A 19,307-nucleotide genomic window follows, 5' to 3' on the forward strand; every position below is an offset into this window, starting at 1 on the left:
ATGGATCTTTGACACCGTCAATAAACGAAAATTCTTTTGTCTGAACAGAGGTCTCCTGGGAGAGTCAATCCGTCAAAAATTCCAAAAGGGAGTGCCCTCACAGCTCTGTTTCATCCGAAGAGGTCTGGAAAAACTGCTCCCTGGAAGAAGTTGAGACGGCCTTCTGCCAGGAGGTAAGAGGGTCTCCCTAATGCCCGGGTTCTCTAAAGTGCGAGCACAGGAGATTGACAGCTGTGGAAAACCATTAGGTCTGGACGCTATTTCTAGGCATCGTGTGGATCCTGCCTCCACCTCCTGGGACCCTGAGGCCTCCTCCAACCTGTCGTGACAGCCTGTCCGTAACAGTACTGGTGCTGAGAGGCTGGTTCCGACATATCTCTTTTGTGCTGCTCACGCACTTAATCTGGTGAAGAAGATTCCAGACTCCTGTGAGGACGTGAGGCATCTTTATTGAGCAAAATAAAGGAAAACTTGAGTAAATGAAGAGGTCTTTTTTGGTTCTTGGGTTGGAAGATTCAAAATTAATGTCTGCTCTCCCTATTTCTGGATGGATATACATATATATTTTTTTCTTTTGAAAAGTAGTAATAGAGGACCACATAACAATATATCACATAAAAATATAAAGGTATGCTAAGCCTGTATGGCACTGGTACAACCATCTGACATTCAAATTGACTTAAGATAATAGTTGGGTGATGGATCAGTCTGTGTCTGTGAATTCAGCATATGATATCAGGCATTCCAGTAAAGTGTGGCAGGGATGCGGAGTGGCTCACTGGGTAATTATTATTGGAAAAATTCACTAGCCAGCCGTGCAGGGGGAAAAAAAGCTCGTAACCTGCCATTCTTCACACCAAAATTCTGTATGAATCAGCTATTTAAATTTAAAAGTACTGTGGGTGAAAATTTTTTAATCTTGAAATCGAGACTACCTTTCGAGCATGATGCAAAGCCCAGAAACCATAAAGAAAAAGATGCTACATCTGATTACATTAAAATGAAAAGCTTTTGTACAGCAAAACTTTGTGTAAGCAAATGATAAACTTGACAAAGTATGTGCCATGTAAACCACAGACTAAGGTGCGTCGAGCTTTTAAAAACGAATGTAAGGTGTTCAGTAGAAAAATGTCAATGAGGAAAAAATTAACAGAAGCCAGTGTTGATCAAGGTGTTGGAGAAGTGAGTCTGTAATATTGTGTTGGTAAATTAGTAAAGCTTTGTTTTCTCTTATTGTGGTTAATAAATTTATTGTTTTCATAAAAACAGAACCATTACAAAATACATTAGTGTTACAAAAAAAGTAAGCAATTCTGAAAAGTACAAAGAAGAAAGTATAAATTATTCAAAATCCACCGCCCAGAAATAATCAAAGGCAACATTTGGTGAACATAATTCTCGGCCCGTCTTTATTCATATATATAGAAGGATGACTGCCTCGGTGGGTGGGTGGGTGGATACATAGATAGAAATAATTTTATAAGAAGAGAATCATGCTCCTTTTACAAATAAGATGTATTTAACGTAAATGTCTTTGAATTTACCAGAAGCAAAGGAGACATCACCACCCTCTCCACCCTCGTAATTAACCCTTTTGTGGGGCCTGCTGGGTGCGAGGCAGGGTCCTCCTCAGTCTTCACAGCAGCTCCGTGAGCCAGGCCCTGCTATCATCCCAGCTTCAACTTGAGGAAACTGAGGCACGGAGAGGTTTAATGACGGGTCTAGAGTTCCCCTGCCAGTGAGGCCTGGGCCAAGTTTAAATCCAAGTCCTTGCTGACAGTGCTGTCTTCAAGTGAAGCTGAAGATATTTCTGTACTTTGGATAAATATTTCTTTACCACAAGATAATACCAGGTCCCAAAAGGGACTTTGAGACAAGAAGAGAATTAAGAAAGCCATTAAGAGTTGCAGAAATTACGGTGTTTTTGAAGGATCTTTCGATCGCAGGCGGTACGGGCGGGCTCTCGCTTCCCGGTGTTCCTTCCCACCTCACAAGTTTTGTTGTTTCTATTTTGTCCTTAGCCAGGGTTTACCATGATATTTACATTCTATTCCGGTCCTATAATTTCCCCGGTTGTTTGGCCTTCGTTGTGTATTTACGTGGGTTTAAGACACATGACTATTCTCCAGCTTTTACCGTAGTTAATCCCTTTCTGAGTTCATTATTTTGATTTATTTTTTGGCTGGCTGGATTTCATAGCCAAGTAATTTCCTTAAGAAAGGCTCATGGGGGCTTTATTCCCTTTGTTTTTTTCATATTTGAGACTGTCTGCCTCTTACTTTTCTACCAGAAACACTTGGCTGGGTGTAATTCTTCCATCTTGCTTTCTTTTCCTCAAGATGTTGTAAGCCTTGTTCCGTTGTCTTCTGTTCTTGTTTTATTAAGTTTAGTTATTTACTTTAACAGAGACAGAGTGTGTGTGTGGGCGGGGGAGGGGAGAGGAAAGAGAGAGAGAGGGAGAGAGAGAATCCCGAGTAGGCTCCACCAGCACGGAGTCCGGTGAGGGGCTCAAACTCATGACTGTGAGATCATGACCTGAGCTGAAGTCAAGAGTTGGATGCTCAGCTGACTGAGCCACCCAGGCGCCCCTGGCATTGGGTGTCCTGAAGAAGCCTGAGCTCACTGATTTTTTTTTTCCCCCCTTATAGGTAATTCCTTTTTTCTACCTGGATGCCTAAAGTATATATTCTCTTTAATCCTTGAAATTAAAAAGCAAAACTAAGCCATACTGGCACGGAGCATTTTATGTCAAAGTTTCCTGGAACACAGTGTGTTCAGTCCGTCATTTCCAGAAAACTTCTCCTGTGTCACTAAAATCCTCTCCTCTCTCTGTCCCTCTGCCTTCGCAGCATCTTTCCTCCCTTCAGTGTTATTCCCAGTTACCCTCACACTGGGTCATCGTTGTCCTCGACAGCTGCCGCCTTCTCCCAGCTTGCCTTCAGCCTTTTTCCCCTGCCTTCGTTCGGAGTCTTTCAAGCCTTTCCTTTATTATTAATTTTAATTCAGACTTGCGTCTTACGCTGTTATTTCGAATTTCTTTATTAGGTCCTGTAATGATATTATTTTTGTTCTCAATTTTCCTAGCTTTGCAGTATCCCTTCTTTTTCATTGTTTTATCATCTTGACTTCAAGCTTTTCTTATCATGAATTCATAGTCTTAGTTTCTTTTTATGGCACGAAACCTTTGTAGGTGATCACGTGTTTATATTTTTTTTGTATTATGTTTCCTTAGACTGGGTTCTTTGTCTTTTGCCTGATCTGTCTTCCTTCCTTCCTTCCTTCCTTCCTTCCTTCCTTCCTTCCTTCCTTCCTTCCCTCCTTCTCTCCTTCCTTTCTTTTCAAATTTCTATAGTTGCAAAACCACTTATTTTCATCCTGCTTGTGCTTAGGTTTTAAGTTTATTTATTTTGAGAGAGAGAGAGAGAGTGAGCGAGCAGGAAAGAGGCAAAGAGCAGGAGATAGAGAATCCCAAGCAGGCTCCATGCTGTCAGCGCAGAGCCTGATGTGGGACTTGAACCCACAAACTGCAAGATCATGACCTGAGCCAAAATCAACTGAACCGAAATCAAGAGTCAGACGCTCAACTGACTTAGCCACCCAGGCGCCCCTCCCCCATTCTTGATAGAGCTGTCTTATTATTCTCACTTCTCTACAGTTTTCCATCATCTGCAACTACACAAATGATGCATTCTCTTACAGAGGGATGTTTAGATTGCTTCCTGGTTTGTGCTGATCCCAGTGATGCCGCTGTGAGTGGTTACATACGTATGTTTTGGGGCGTGTGCACAGACATCTCTCTAGGAATAGCTTACACCTAGGAGTGGAATTACCTGCTCAGTTGTAAGGGACATGCACCTCAGCTTTAACTGGCAGTTATCGAACTTGTTTTATCTATGTGCTCTGACTGTTCAATTTCCCTCCACAGTGGAATGAGTTTTTGTATCACTTTCTAGAGTTATATGTGTGTATCATCAGTCCACTCTATATTCTTTTTTTTTTTTTTTTTTTTGAGAGAGAGGGGGGAGGCACAAGTGAAGGGCAGAGAGAGAGAGAGAGAGGGAGCGAGAGAAGTGGAGCTCACCCAAAGTGGGACTCACGCTCACCGGATGCGGGGCTCAAACTCAGGAACTGTGAGATCACGACCTGAGCCGAAGTCAGAGTCAGATGCTTAACTGACTGAGCCACCAAGGCTCCCTGCAGTTGCAAATTGTTTTTCAAAATACCAATATACAGTCCCACCGGAAGCATGTGAGAAAGAATTCCTGTCGTTCTGCCTACTCACCAACGCTTAATGTTAACCTTTTTACATTCTGATGTGGCCAGAATGACGTCTGAGCTATCATTTTAATCTTTATGTGCCTTCCTACTGATGTGTCAAAGCTTTTGACATTTTGCAACCCTTCTTTAGAACATTTTTGGTCAAGGGGCGCCTGGGTGGCTCAGTCGGTTAAGCGTCCGACTTCGGCTCAGGTCACGATCTCGCGGTCCGTGAGTTCGAGCCCCGCGTCGGGCTCTGGGCTGACGGCTCAGAGCCTGGAGCCTGCTTCCGATTCTGTGTCTCCCCCTCTCTCTGCCCTCCCCCACTTGCACTCTGTCTCTTTCTCTCTCTCTCTCAAAAATAAACATTAAAAAAAATTAACAGTTTTGGTAAAAATATATTCATTTAAAACAAATGTTTATTGAATGCCTCCAGCATGCCAAATTGTGCTTTATTCTAGGTAATTATGAGTGAACAAAACAGACACACCCAGCTCTCATGGAGATTGTACAAACTTACATCGGGGGAGAGGTGTTACACAAACACATTCACAAACACGATAAATAAAGAAAAGGACAGGGTGTTACAACAGAGAATAACAAGGGGGACCTCATCTGGATTGGGGATCAGGGAAGCATTTGTCGAAATTAAATGTACAAACAGAAAATGGGTGTCCTTTTTACTGGTCTATCAATAATGTGATGGTGTGCCATGCAGCATTTAAAAGCATGATGTAGAGGGGCACCTGGGTGGCTCAGTTAAGCGTCCGACTTCGGCTCAGGTCATGATCTCATGGTTCCTGAGTTCGAGCCCCGCATCGGGCTCTGTGCTGGCAGCTCGGCCTGGAGCCTGCTTCGGATTCTGCGTCTCCCTCTCTCTCTGCCCCTCCTCTGCTCTCTCTTTCTCTCAAAATAAATAAATAAGTAAACTTTAAAATAAATACACGTTAAAAATTTCATAAAAAATAAAAGCATGATGTAGATATGTATTAGTGCTTACAGAAAAACATTTCATGATATATTGTTAAATGAAAAAAAAAATCTGTCAAATCTGGATGTATAGCCATGATCCCAATTTTATAAAGTAGTATGTTTATATGATCGTTACGAGAGTTTCTGGAACACTATGTAAAAAAAATTGGATGGAGAGACTTCCAAGTATCTTTATGTCCTCCTTTTTACTTTGCTGAATTGCTTGGTTTTTTTTTTTTTTCCTTTTATAAAGAGTAACCATTGAAAATTTCCTTTTATAAAGAGTAACCATTGAAAATTCCTTGGTATCATGTCACCAAGACACTATTTCTGTTTCCTACCCCGCTTTTTTCCTAAAAGCTCTTGATGGTGTCAGAAACACTCTCTTGAAAAAAATCTCATTGGAGACCAATGTCACCAAGATATTAAAAGTGGATTTCATTAATCCAGTAAATACACCGAGACTATACCCCACATCTGGCTCTGGCTTCTCTCTGTCAACCCACCTCCCCAAAAGAGAGAGGGGCAGATGCAGGCACATTTTGGGTTGGTTCTGTGTAACTTTCGAAGAGGTCTAGGCCCTGAGATTCTCTAAATATTTTTAAAGATTTTCCCGTTAGATTTCTGACGTTCCTGTGCAAGCTATGGGAATGTCAATAAATCCGCTTCTTATTCCTATAGTGGGTACAGATTCTTGTACATGTATTTCCACGTTCCAGCAGGTTTTATGTTTGTTTGTTTGTTTGTTTTTCTAAGAAAGTCACCTTATACCCCAAGTTGATGGTTATTTTGTTTCTCATTGAAGTCAGGAAAGACCGAATTCAGACAAAGTGAAGAGGGTTGGAAAGATTGGAGAATATTGTTATTACTCAATAATAAACAGCAGGAAAAACCTTTGGAAATAAAACCCATCTTCATAGTATTTTTATGAGTCATATAAAAATCAGCGGTTAACCGGCTCTACTGAATTTTAGAAGTTCCATAAAGCAAAACTCATTCACCCTGATTCTTTGTGATTCCCCATTTAAAAAAAGAAGAAGAAGAATTAAAGAAATGCACAACGTGTACTCTGTTTATGCAGCCTTTATATTAATGAGTTGCTTTACTCTGAAAGCTACTTCTGTTCTTAATAAAATGTCGCCGCCTTTTTTGTTTGATTGACCTGATTTAATCAAGAGACACGTAGCATGGGCTCACAGTAGGAATGGCTTGAAAGTATATTAAGAAAGATGTATCAAACTGGCACATCCAGTGAATATTTTTAGCTCTGAAATTTGAGGTGGAGCTATTATATGTGCTGTTTTTCCCGGAGAAACTTGTCTACCCTGTCAGTTGAGTAGCGGTGACTGGGGATAGTGTTCTGTAGCGAGCTCATCAATTAAACATTTGAAGTTCAGTACATGCCACCATAACCTTTTTGATCAGTTTTTGGAGGGGAAAAATGTGACGAGGTTTTGGTAAAAATAAGCTGGTTGAATAGCGCTTGAAGTGGGTTTCTGTGAATGCAATGCTCGAATTTTTATTCCCTGCAGCTTTCCAAGTCCTATGGAAAGGTTGAAAAAGCCCTGAGTGCAGGGGACCCCTCCAAAAGTGGCTGTGTGTCTTTGAATTACCTAAAGATTGTCTTCGACACCTTTGTGTACCGATTACCAAGGAGGATTTTTATCCAGTTAATGAAGAGGTAAGAGTCCCATTGTTTCCTTGACACTTTTTCTCCCCCCAAACGTCAGCCAGGAGAATACGGCACAGCTTCATTTATTTTTTATTAATGTCTTCTACTTTTTTTTAGTGAAAATTTCAAACACATGCAAAAGTAAAGAGAATAATATAATGAATCCACTAAGGTACTCAGCTTCAACATTCAACTCATGGTCAATCATTTATCTTCTTGCCCATTTTTCCTTAACCCTGGATATTTTTGAAACAAATACCAGACATCATATTTCACTGAAAAGATCTCACTATGTCTTTCTAAAAGATAAGAAGTTTTTTTTTTCATTTTAATGTTTTATTTTTGAGAGAGAGAGAGAGTACAAGCAGGGGAAGGGACAGAGAGAGAGAGAGAGAGAGAGAGACAGAATCCAAAGCAGGCGAGAGAGAGAGAGAGAGAGAGAGAGAGAGAGACAGAATCCAAAGTAGGCTCCAGGCTCTGAGCTGTTAGCACAGAGCCCGACGTGGGGCTCAAACTTGTGAACCGTGAGATCATGACCTGAGCCGAAGCCAGATGCTTAACTGACTGAGCCACCCAGGCGCCCCAAGAAGTCCTTTTAAGAACGTGGTGGAAATACTGGTTTCACACCTAATAGAGTTATCAATAATAGTAATACATACCTAGCCAGGGTTCAAGTCTAACAGATTGTCCCAGATTTTCTTTTACAGTTTGAGTCCGGATCCAAATGAGGTCTGTACATTACAATAGATTATTTTGCCACAATTCTTTTTTTTTTTTTTTTTGGTCTGTAGGGTCTCTCTCCATTTGTTAATTTGTTCCCTTACGACGCGTTTGTAGAAGTCTGGATTGTTTATTACGTGGAGTTTCTTGCAACTGACATCTGACAACCGACATCTACAGTGACATTAACATGTTCTCCTGTCTCCCTCCCCCACCCTCTCCTGCCCCTAAATGGATAGATACACAGATATCTGTTCAGTTGTTCTGCAACAATACTTCATAGGCAGTGGCAGCGAATGTGGACTGGTTGTCTCTCTTTTCGTGGTGTCAGCAGCCATGGTTGAAAGTACTTCTCTCCACGAATTCACTGGGGATTATAAGGTGGTGGTATTTCACATCTCTCCTTTCTTCTTTTATTGGTTGGAGTGCTTCTGTAATGAAAGCTTTCCCTCTTCAACTCTTGGCGACAGTGAGACACAGCTGGTCTAAGAAAGGCACAATGTTCCTGGTCCTCTCCTTTCACTTACCACCTTCCAAAATAGTGAATTGGTTCCTTAGCATACTCCGTAGGCGAGCAGTGAGTGGCTTTTCCTAAGTTACCACAAACTCATGAATGGAAACATATTTGATGTGTTGCAGTTCATCATTGTTCTCACTGATACTCGGTCGTTCCATCTTGGCCAGCGGGACCCCCTCAGTTGGCTCCCGAGACCTGTTGGTGCGACCATGATCATCCCCAGTAGGTCTCTTCCTTTCCGACATGGCAGAATGCTCCTGGCTCTTCTGGGACATCCCTTGCCCTCAACCTGGAATCAGCCATTTCTCTGAGGATCGGGATAATTGGCGGACACCTCAGGTTCTCTGGAAAGGAGAGGCAAGAGAGGAGGAGGAGGAAGAAATACTGTTAAGCGAGGCCAGCTAGACCCATTCTCCACAGCCTCCCCTTCCCTTCTCAGAGGTGAGCCCTGCGTATTGCCACTCTGGCATCTAGAGCAAAAAGCAAGGTTTGGCCCTAGGAGTGAGTATTCCCATGGCTCAGAAAACAGCTGTTTCTCTGCCTGTACATGGTGACGAGTTTCAGGGACTGCTCTGCTGAATAACGAAAAGCCATGTAGTCATTTCTTTGGATTTCGTTTTCAAAATTACACAAGTCATAATTTAATGGCAATAATGAAACCGAGGAGCAGAAAGTCACAATACACCTTCTATAACGAACTTACCGTGTTCGTGTTTCCACATTCCCTTCACCTGTATCCACATACATATATCATTTTTACGTGTTTGTAATGGAAGTACCTCTACAGTTTTACATTGTGCTTTTTCAATGGGAATGCCAATTGTAGACACTCATCCTGTTGGGTTCATAGTCTTCCAACTTATCATTTGAATGGAGGCCTATTGAGTCCCTTTCTCTGCCAGATATCGTGGGAGGTGCTAGGAATATGGAAATAAATAATGAGTAGTCGCACAGCAACGGGGTTCAGCAGAGGAATGGCAGCTATGAAGACCACCGTGGACGCTCAGAGTGTACTTGTCAGGATGCCAAGGGCAGCCAGGTTTGCACTGTTGTGACAACCTGTTCTGACCAGGGACCCGGGGATTTCTGAGTCGTGCCCCCTGTCACATTCACCCCGAATTCCCAGTAGAACCGGGCACAAGGGAACAACAGCAAGTGAATACCCAAGTACGATATTTTGAATATCGTTTTAACGTTTCTTCATTTTCGAGAGACAGAGACAGAGCGCGAGCGGGGGAGGAGCAGAGAGAGAGGGAGACGCAGAATCCAAAGCAGGCTCCAGGCTCCGAGCTGTCAGCACAGAGCCCGACGCGGGGCTCGAACCCACGGACGGTGAGATCATGATCTGATCCCAAGTCTGACGCTCAACCGACTGACGCTCAACGCAGGCGCCCCCTAGTACTGATATTTTGAATTGTAAGTTAGGTTTGTCTTCTGGTGCACATATCTGCCAGTAAAGGTTTGTCCTGTCTTCCTGATCAACTGTTCCCTTTATAATTATGTAGTTATCTTTCTATCCCTCTGGCTTTCATGGTCTATCTTATCTGGTACTAAAATATCCATAACAGTTTTCTTTGGATTAGTATTTGTCCAGTATATCTTGTCTCACTCTTATTGTCACTCTTTGTGTTTTAGGTGTGTTTCTCGCAAAATGGCATATCTGAATCTTAAAAATTCCAAAATGAACCCCTGGGCCTCTTTAGTGGTCAAGTGTAGTCTGTTTCCATTTATTGTGACGGGCATGGTTGGATTTTTCCCCTCTACCACTGTATTGTTTACTGTCTCTGATTTCTCGGCTCGGTGTTTTTCTCTCCTCCATCGTGTTTGTCTCCGTCCAAGTTTTCCTTCTCACACTTGTGTTCCCCTCTGCTGTCTTGAGAATTAAATATTTTATTTCTATTCTTACAGAGGAGGTGACCCTTAAATTTTTAACATGTGTTCTCAACTTAGAAAGCCCAAAGTTCACAATATTTCTACCGTCCTGAATATAACAAGCAGCTTCAACTTACATGTTACCAACGGCTAGTGTTTTCATGCAGCCTTGTTCTGACAACACCCAAATTAGACATTATTATTGTATTTTTTTATACAATCCATGTTTGTTTAGGCTTTCCCGTGTTTGCCGGTCTGTTTGCTCATCCCTGCTTCTTAAATCTCACCCCTCCTTCAGAATTCAATTTCCTGAAGTATATCCTGTAGTAGTCCTTTAAGTGAGGTGCTGTGAGTGGTGGGTTCAGTCTCGTTTTCAAAAGTGTCTATTTTCTACTTACTCTTTAAGGAAGATTTTGCAGGGAATACAATCCTTGTCTGAGAGCTATTTTCTTGTAGCACTTCAGAGACGTTCTTCCTGGTCCTCTGGCCTCTAGTGTTGTTGTTGAGAGTCTGCTGTCTAATTACCAGTACTTTCTAAGTGATCTGTTTTTTCTTTTTTCTGGTTGCCTTCAAGATTTTCTATTTTTGTTGCTTTACGGTTTCCCCATGATGCGTCTTGCTAGCGATGTCTGTCTATTTAACCTTCCCAGCCACATGCTGTCTCATGGTGAGGATGAGTATTTTTCACGAATTCTAGAACATTCGCGGCTGTTGTTCTTTGAGGATTGCCTCTACCCCTTTCTCACCGGTCTTTTCTTCTGGAAGTCTCATTAAATATTTGTTGAACCTCCTCCTTCTATTTTTTTCCTCGTCTCCTAGACTCTTTGGCACTTCCCTTGTCTTTGTCTGGGCGCCGTTCTGACTCTTTTCCTAGAATCTATTTTGGTTCACTAACTCTCTGCCATGCCAGATCTCCTCCCGGTCTTGCACAGTCCAGGTCTCCTATGCCCAAATGAGCATTAAACCCCAGCCTCTTAGCGCCAGCATGAGATCCTGGGGCTTCCTGTAGCACAACCTGCCCTGTCCGGGTCTGATGCACTCCCTGGGCTCTCGTGGCCATAACTCACATTCCCACTGCACCACAGTCCGTTCCCTCCACGCCTCTAGCACCTGTGCATTTCCCCTTCTTGTTTTCGACTTCCACCATATGTTTTAAAATAATCTTGTTGATGTATTTATTCCAGTAGTCATTGAAATTTTTGATGTGTTTGTTGATATATTTCTGTGATGAGACCAGGAGGCTTGGGGAGAGATCCACTGTGTTGCCAGAAATCTTACCTTAATGTGTTCATGCTGGCTGGGAAGTTAGAAAAGTCTCCAGAGAGTCAACAGAACTGAATGGGAGCTTTGAGAGGTGAAGAGGAGTTTCCCACATGGGTGGCCGGAGAAAGACATTCCATCCAGAGGAATCAAACAGCACGTCACAGGGACTGGTTTGATGGGGTCACGATCCCTTGTTAGGGCTCTTTAATTTTACATACCAACATGTTTTTTTTTTTTTTTTTTTTTCAACGTTTTATTTATTTTTGGGACAGAGAGAGACAGAGCATGAACGGGGGAGGGGCAGAGAGAGAGGGAGACACAGAAGCGGAAATAGGCTCCAGGCTCTGAGCCATCAGCCCAGAGCCCGACGCGGGGCTCGAACTCACAGACCGCGAGATCGTGACCTGGCTGAAGTCGGACGCTTAACCGACTGCGCCACCCAGGCGCCCCTATACCAACATGTTTTTAACCATTACACTGCATTTGAGTCTTTAGTCTCTTTTTAGTTTTGCGTATGTTTGTTTGTTCATTTGCTCAGCCAGCCCACAGATCGTTCTGGAGCCTGTACTGTGTAACCCGGCACTGTGCTCACTGGGGGCCCAATGGAGAGGAGGCTATGACCCCTGCCCTCAAAGAATGTTACTTGCTGGCGGGTGAGACAACATGCGGAGACATACCAGTAGTGGAAGGAAGGGCGCAGGGTGACAGGGCTGTGCTGAGAGTGATGGGGAGAACCTTGGACCCTCTGGGACGGCTCTGGAAAGGCCTCTCTGCAAAGGTGAAGTTTAAACAAGACGTCAGGAGGAGAGCCCTGGGAAGGGCTAACCCATGGACGATGTTCTGGGGCCTGGCAGGAGTTGGCAAGAGGGAGCGAGAGGTGAGGTAGAGGGAAGGCAAGGGCCTGGGAGGGGACTGGGGTCAGGATCATTGCTGAGGGGGTCGAGGACAGGCTTTGAGTCAGATTCAAGGCTAGAGTGTGAATACTTTGGTGCATTTTTATAAGGATTGCCAAATTGCTCTCTGAAAAGATAGTCATGATTTATATTGTCAACATCGTGTGGATGTTCTAGTTTCCTACTCTTTCCAGCATTGAATATTAACATTGTTTTAAAATATTGATAGCTTAAGAGGTATAAAATGGTGCCTCGTTATCGTTTTAATTTATATTTCTTGGAGCAATATTGAGCTTGGACATTTCCACGAGCCTGTGTGCTGATTGTATCTCCCCTGACGTGAATTCTCTTCATGTCCTGATTGGTTAATGCCCCCACTGATGGTTTTTTAAGTCAATTTTATCACCTTTTTTTTAAACAATTTTTTATAATTAATTAATTATTAAGAGAGAACCCTTTTCTGTCATAAGCAGAATATTTTCTTGTAGATATTTTTCCCAGCTTGCCGCTTCCCTTTCATTTATGTGATACCTCATTGTTTAGAAGTTTACATTTTAATATAATCAAATACATTAATCTTCTTTGGAGATGTCTTCTGTTGCTTAATCTATAAATTCATCATTCTTACTCAGCCTTGAGAAAAACGCTTTCTACTCTGCTTGTTTTTTTTTTTTTTTTTTTATTCTTTGAAAACAAAACACTTTAATCCATCTTGACCTAAGGTGGGTATCCAAATTAAATTTTTTTTCCCAAATAGATAATCTATTTTACCACCACCACTTGTGAAATAATTCTTTCCCCATTGTTTCTAATGTCTGCTTTGTCAGGCATTCGATTCTCTCCACAATTTGGTTTAACGTGTCCTTCTAGTGTGTTCTATCAGTCTAGCTTTCTCTTGTATGTGGACGTTTCTATCCAGTGCTCGGTCTACACTGACCCATCCAACTGCCCTTTTATTTTCTGTTTTACCTTTAGAAAGGACATTGGGTTCCCTGCACTGTCACATTTATTTCTTGAATTTCATCATTATGTCACCTCCTAGAAAGAGAGAATCTGCAGGATTCTACCATGAAAACATTGGCCCTCACAAAACCGGCTTTAGAGGTGGGACTGGGGACCTGCAGTGAGTGACATTGTTTACTTACCACGACGAGTCCGTGATTGTGTTGGGCCAATTCTGTATGGCTTTCGTATCTAAAAAACGAGCGAGAAGTTTACTAAAAAATCGGTACACAAGTGTTCACAGCAGCTCTATTCCTCATTGCCCCAAACTGGAACCAGCCCAGAAGTCCCTGAGCAGGTGATTGGGTAGGCAATCCGGTTCATCTAGACGCTGGCGTATTTCTCAGCAATAGGAGGGAGTGGATGAATCTCAGAGACATTCGAAGGGAGCTGGTCTCGAAGGTTGCTACTCTAGGATCCTGTCTAGGTGACATTGTGGAAAAGGCGGGACAAGAGGATCGGAGAAGGGGTCAGTGGTTTCCAGGACTCAAGGGCGGGGAGGCCTGGCTCCAGAAGGGCAGCGCGAGGGAGGTTTTGGGGTGGTGGGGCCTTTCTGCATCCTGGGTGCGGCGGTGGTTGTGTGAATCCGTACATGTTAAAACTCCTAAAAGTACATACACCAAAGGAAAAAGTCCATTTCAGTGCATTTTAATTGGCTAAATAAAATTTTTAAATATGTCCTTTAAAAAAAAAAAGGCAAACAACACAGTAAAGAATAAGGCAGGAAGTAAAATAAAATCTAAACCCTCATACTAAAATAGTTTGAAAAATTATTCTTACTATCCAATTCAAGAATGGATAGTATAGGGGGAAAAAGTCATCTTTTTGAATTTGTTGTTTTTTTAAAAAAATACTCAAGATCTAGGGCCTAAATTGAAACCTCTAACATCTTGGTAATAAGACATAAAATCTTGATCCAAATAATATTTTAGAGATTTTAAAAATCTGTTTTCCTTATACATATATATGTGTGTATATATACGTATACGTATACATATACATATACATATACATGTATATATGTGTGTGTGTGTATATATATATATATATTTTTTTTTTTTTAACGTAATGGTAGGCTTTAATTGAACAGCTCACTTGACCTTTATTGTTAACATGCTGTGTTTTCAATATCACCTAGGCTTTTATATAAGACACAGCTGGTAAAAGGTGTTTAAATATGAAGAGTGAGGTTTGAGGGAAAGCCGAGAGGGTGGAATAAACGCGCTGACTTGCTATAACTTGCCTATTCACCAGATGCTTCCTCCATCCAACATGCGAGCAGGTTCTCGCTCAGAAACATCTCCTGGTGAGAATTTTCCCATTCACTCTGGTAACATTACTGGCCTGACGGAAGCCGTAGAAGCAGACACAATAAGCCATTTAGCCCAAATCACATTAAATGTAGAAGCAACACCCAGTATCACTTCTCGGCCTTTTGGCTAAGACCAAGTGAAACAATACCCAGTGGTATATTTTCAGTTACTGCCCAACCTCTTTAACCCACACGTCTAGGATCCCTTCCGCCTGTGGGACATTCTGGAAAAGGCAAAACAATAGGAACAGAAGAGAGATCAGTGGTTGCCAGGACTGCAGGAGAGGAGGGTGTGACTCCAGGGGGCAACACAAGGGAGGTTTTAGGGCAAGGGAGCTGAGAAGGGTGGGGATGGTCAGAGGAAGAATATCCAGTGCCAACTACCGTTCTGAGCCTCAGCAGACTTTCAGGGATAAAAAACAAAACAAAACAAAACAAAACAAAACAAAACAAAACAAAACAAAACAAAACAAAACACACCTTGTCCTCTGTAGGGATGAAAACCTTGTATCTCCAAAGCAGGAGCTACTCAAAGTCCCGCTTCCTACCTGAAATCTAAAATGTTAGCTACTGTTAGTGTTAGTTAGTCCCTCACATAAGGAAGTGAGGGAAATAGGAAAACACAAGCAACATATAAAAGAGTCTCTAAACTCACATTACTGTAACTGGTCATGAGATCTGAGTTGATAATTATAGTGTCCTCCTTCCATCATCCAGTCTCTTTCCCCTCTACTTTCTCTGCCAACATCTTTGCTGGACAGCGCTGCTCACCTGCTGGGGTCCCCAACCTTCGTTTCACAGGATCTCAGTCTTTGGTGGCCATCTCTTTATTGGGCTGCCTCAGCTGGCTTACTGCGCGGAATGTGGTCTATAGAAAAAGCACCCTAACCCCTAGGGATTTCCTCTCAGCTGACTCTGTAGTTGAATCACCAGCAAGGTACCAACCGTTCTATCAAGTCTGTTCTGGCGATGGGTTATGTGACAAGACAAGTGTGTTCTGTGGAGCTGAGGTTATTGCCATCCCGTCACCACCATCAAATGTGTCCCTTAGTTACTCTGATGCATGGGACATCACGGTGATGGATAAAACATTCTGGAGGTCCGTGGATGATGGTAATGGAAAAAGCATTTCAGGCAGGGAAGGCAAATTTGTATCTAGGATATGTATGGAGACAAATCACTGCTCCCTCCACGATGAAGGGGCCCCATGTAATCTTTGCCAGGTGACTGGAAAGCCCACCTGGAGAAAGGGACCACATGAGGGTTCAGCGCTGGCCTCTGCCGTTGTTGGCAGGCTGAGTACTTAGCTGGGCAGTAGCCAACTCAGCTTTATGACGAGAAGTCCATATTTTCAGACCAAGGCACAGCCCCTATTCCTGTCTCCACGAGCACATTGGTATGGAAGTCCATGAACAAGCACCAGTTGCCTGGGCAAAGCGACTGACTGTCACCTGCAGGAACAGGTCAGCTTTCCTCCTAATAATCCATGTGTGTGCCTCCCAGTGGGGCACTTACGTGGGCCATAAATACTTTACAAGCTGTGCTGCTTTTCTTTGAAGAGTCAACAATTTATACTCCAGCCTGGGCCTTCTGCAATCGCTTTTTCTTACTCGACGCCCCACTCAGAACTGCTGGGTTGCCCAAGAACAGCAGAACGGATCAGAAGAGCAGGACAAAATTGTCTCCGAAATCCAGAGACACCCTTCAAGCATATGAGTCTTTTTTGTGTGATGGGTGGTAAGAGACTTATCAACTGGTCTTTCACTTTATTTTTTTTATTTTTAAAATTTTTTTTTAATTTTATTTTTTAATTTTTAAAAAACAAATTTTTTTTTTTCAACGTTTACTTATTTTTGGGACAGAGAGAGACAGAGCATGAACGGGCGAGGGGCAGAGAGAGAGGGAGACACAGAATCGGAAACAGGCTCCAGGCTCTGAGCCATCAGCCCAGAGCCCGACACGGGGCTCGAACTCACGGACCGCGAGATCGTGACCTGAGCTGAAGTCGGACGCTTAACCGACTGCGCCACCCAGGCGCCCCTATTTTTTAATTTTTTTAATATAAAATTTATTGTCAAATTGGTTTCCATACAACACCCAGTGCTCATCCCAACAGGTGCCCTCCTCAATACCCATCACCCACCCCCCATCAACCCTCAGTTTGTTCTCCGTTTTTAAGAGTCTCTTATGCTTTGGCTCTCTTCCACTCTAACCTTTTTTTTTTTCTTCCCCTACCCCGTGGTCTTCTAAGTTTCTCAGGATCCACATAAGAGTGAAAACATATGGTATCTGTCTTTCTCTGCCTGACTAATTTCACTTAGCATAACACTCTCCAGTTCCATCCATGTTGCTGCAAAAGGCCATGTTTCATTCTTTCTCATTGCCACGTAGTATTCCATTGTGTATATAAACCACAATTTCTTTATCCATTCGTCAGTTGATGGACATTTAGGCTCTTTACATAATTCGGGTATTGTTGAGAGTGCTGCTATAAATGGTCTTTCACTTTAGAGGGACTATTCCAACATGCCTCAGACATCTGGATCCCTAAAAATGTTACCAGAATGGCAGACCCTTAAAGTTTCTTGGGGTTTATCTTCTCCCCCTTTCTGAGGCCTCTGGGGTATTTGTTATTTCCTTCTTAGTAGGTGCAGTTAATAAGATATCATCATGCAGTGGGCCAGTGTGGTGTCTATTGCACATCATAACCATACAGAGACTTGGTAAATATCTATAGGACCCTCTGGGCAAGCCTTGCTCAGAGTTCCTTCCCATTATATTATGGCAGGAAGCAGGTGAGTTGACATAGTCCTGAGATAAGGTTGAAGGTATAGTGATCTCCCTGCCATGTAAAGGAAAACTGTTGAAAAGGGAATTGAAAAATTAGCATTTGATATGTCCATAGCTCCATACCAGCTGCCAGGGGCTGTGTTGATTTGCATGTGTGATTGGCATCATCACTTGATTAAATTTGCAATCATCCATAATCATTTTCAAATATCCAAGTAGTTTTTGCATTGGGACACAGTGATTTGGATGGCTTATGGTAGAAATCAACCCCTTGCCCTGTCTTTTACTCTTTGATGCACTCCGGGGAAGTTATACTTTTTAAACTCTCTGCTGAAGAGTTGGATCTTCTACTTGGTCCTTCCTGCCATCATAGCCCCTTATTTCATGGATCAAAGAACAGATGTGAGGATTTGCAGTGACCAAGAATATTTATTTCTGTTATCTATTCTGAGTCTAGAGAAGTAACCACAGGGGGGTCTGTCACCTTACTGGACCCACTAGGACATGGACTTGGGCTTCCTCTATCCTCCATAGCCTCCAGTCTGACCCAGCAGACCATGTTGGCACTTTGGTTCTCCGTGAATTATCATTAGTTCAGAGCCACTACGTAATAACCCTGAGTGGTCTAGGTATTTTCTTTCCCTTAATGCGTAGCCATTGTGGTAATTGGCTGAAGGATCTTCCGGGCAGGATTTGAAGGAAGATTCTCTGGACCCTCTGGGCAAGGTTTAAAGGAAAATTCTCAGTATATGTGTATAGCTGTATTGCAGGGTTGCTCCTCAAAGGTATCCAGATGGCCCCTTAGTTAAGGGGCTCTGTATCCGTGAATTGGTTTTGGTCCGTGACCTGGGGAAGAGGTCATGAATTCCCACTTTCATGACTCAATTCAGGCTTCTGCCCATCAGACCTGGAATTTTCTGTGCATTCTGTATATATCAGGCAGCACCTTAGTCTTTCCCAAGGACCTTGTGTTCAGTAAGCTAGTGCCAGGAATCCTTGTGCCCTGAAACACCCGAGTGATGCCATGACTTCCTGTGGTAAGCACTCCCCAGGTGTAGCTCCAGAAGAAAGTTTCCCAGCTCCCAACTATAGGACATCTCCTAGCTGTGAGTGTGTTTCACTTAACGTCACGAATATCCGTGAGGGGAATATGTGGGACTTCCTACACTTGCCTTGTTTGCGGAATGATGCCGCCCTAGGTGGTCACAGTGGCACTGTGCATGGGCCACCTCTGTGCTCCACTGCCACTCAGGCCTGTCCATCTCAGGCCCCCATTCCCCTCTCCTAGACCCGTGGTTCTGATTTTCGGTATGATGGCACACTGGAATGGGGCGATAGGCTGTGCAGCGTGGAATGTGTTGCGAGTGATGTGTTAGTGACTACTAATAAAGTTAAAATATGCAAGTGACTTTGTTTTCTGGCAAAGTACAGCGGTTGTCCCTGAGCTAACACCGCCTTCAGTTACTTGCACGGCCTTGTCTTTGAAGAGAGAAAGGGGCAGGTTACAGCTAATGTTAGAACGTGCCCGTACCTTGGCAGGGTGTGTGCGCGCGCACAACTCACACCGAGTTGGTGAGATGAACCGATCGTTGTGGGAACAGAGGGGAGAGTGAGTACTTCTGGCTGGTGAGCCGGGAGGTGGGTGGGGGCATTTGTCCAGGACACTGGCAGCAGCAGTGTGGATTGGGACTTGGCAAGGCCCTGGCTATGATCTCCTTTCATCCACAAGACAGTTCGAGCCTGTATCTCATGTACTCTGCTTGGTGTATCAGCTTCGCTCCCTCCTCCAGAGTTTCTTTGGCTTTCTGGTGGAGTTTGATTACCTTGGCTGGTTTCCTCTGTGGTCCCTTTCTCTTCAGTGACCTCTAAATCTTGACCCTGTAGTTGTTGTCCTCTCTGTGGCCTCTGGTGGGGCGCCCATAATCTCCCTTCAGAGGATCCTTAGCAATGCAGTGTTGGTGGGCTTGGGAAAGAGGATACACAAGTCACTGAAAGTGCTTTTCCGTACCAACACGTATTGTTGCATCAGAAATAAAC

General features: G+C 43.2%; 1 protein-coding gene across 7 annotated transcripts in view; it reads left to right on the forward strand.

Moving 5' to 3' along the window:
- EFCAB6 (EF-hand calcium binding domain 6) overlaps positions 1-19,307 on the forward strand; it is a 249,329-nt gene that overhangs the window by 84,129 nt on the left and 145,893 nt on the right. For all 7 annotated transcript variants that reach the window (XM_040490605.1, XM_040490608.1, XM_040490604.1 and 4 more), the window contains 2 exons: positions 49-173; positions 6,762-6,910. In XM_040490605.1, the coding sequence (XP_040346539.1) occupies positions 49-173; positions 6,762-6,910 (274 nt within the window). The remainder of the gene's footprint in view (positions 1-48; positions 174-6,761; positions 6,911-19,307) is intronic.

This window comes from Herpailurus yagouaroundi, unplaced genomic scaffold (genome assembly GCF_014898765.1).
Source record: "Herpailurus yagouaroundi ecotype Mexico unplaced genomic scaffold, PumYag 182, whole genome shotgun sequence".
NCBI lineage: Eukaryota > Metazoa > Chordata > Mammalia > Carnivora > Felidae > Herpailurus > Herpailurus yagouaroundi.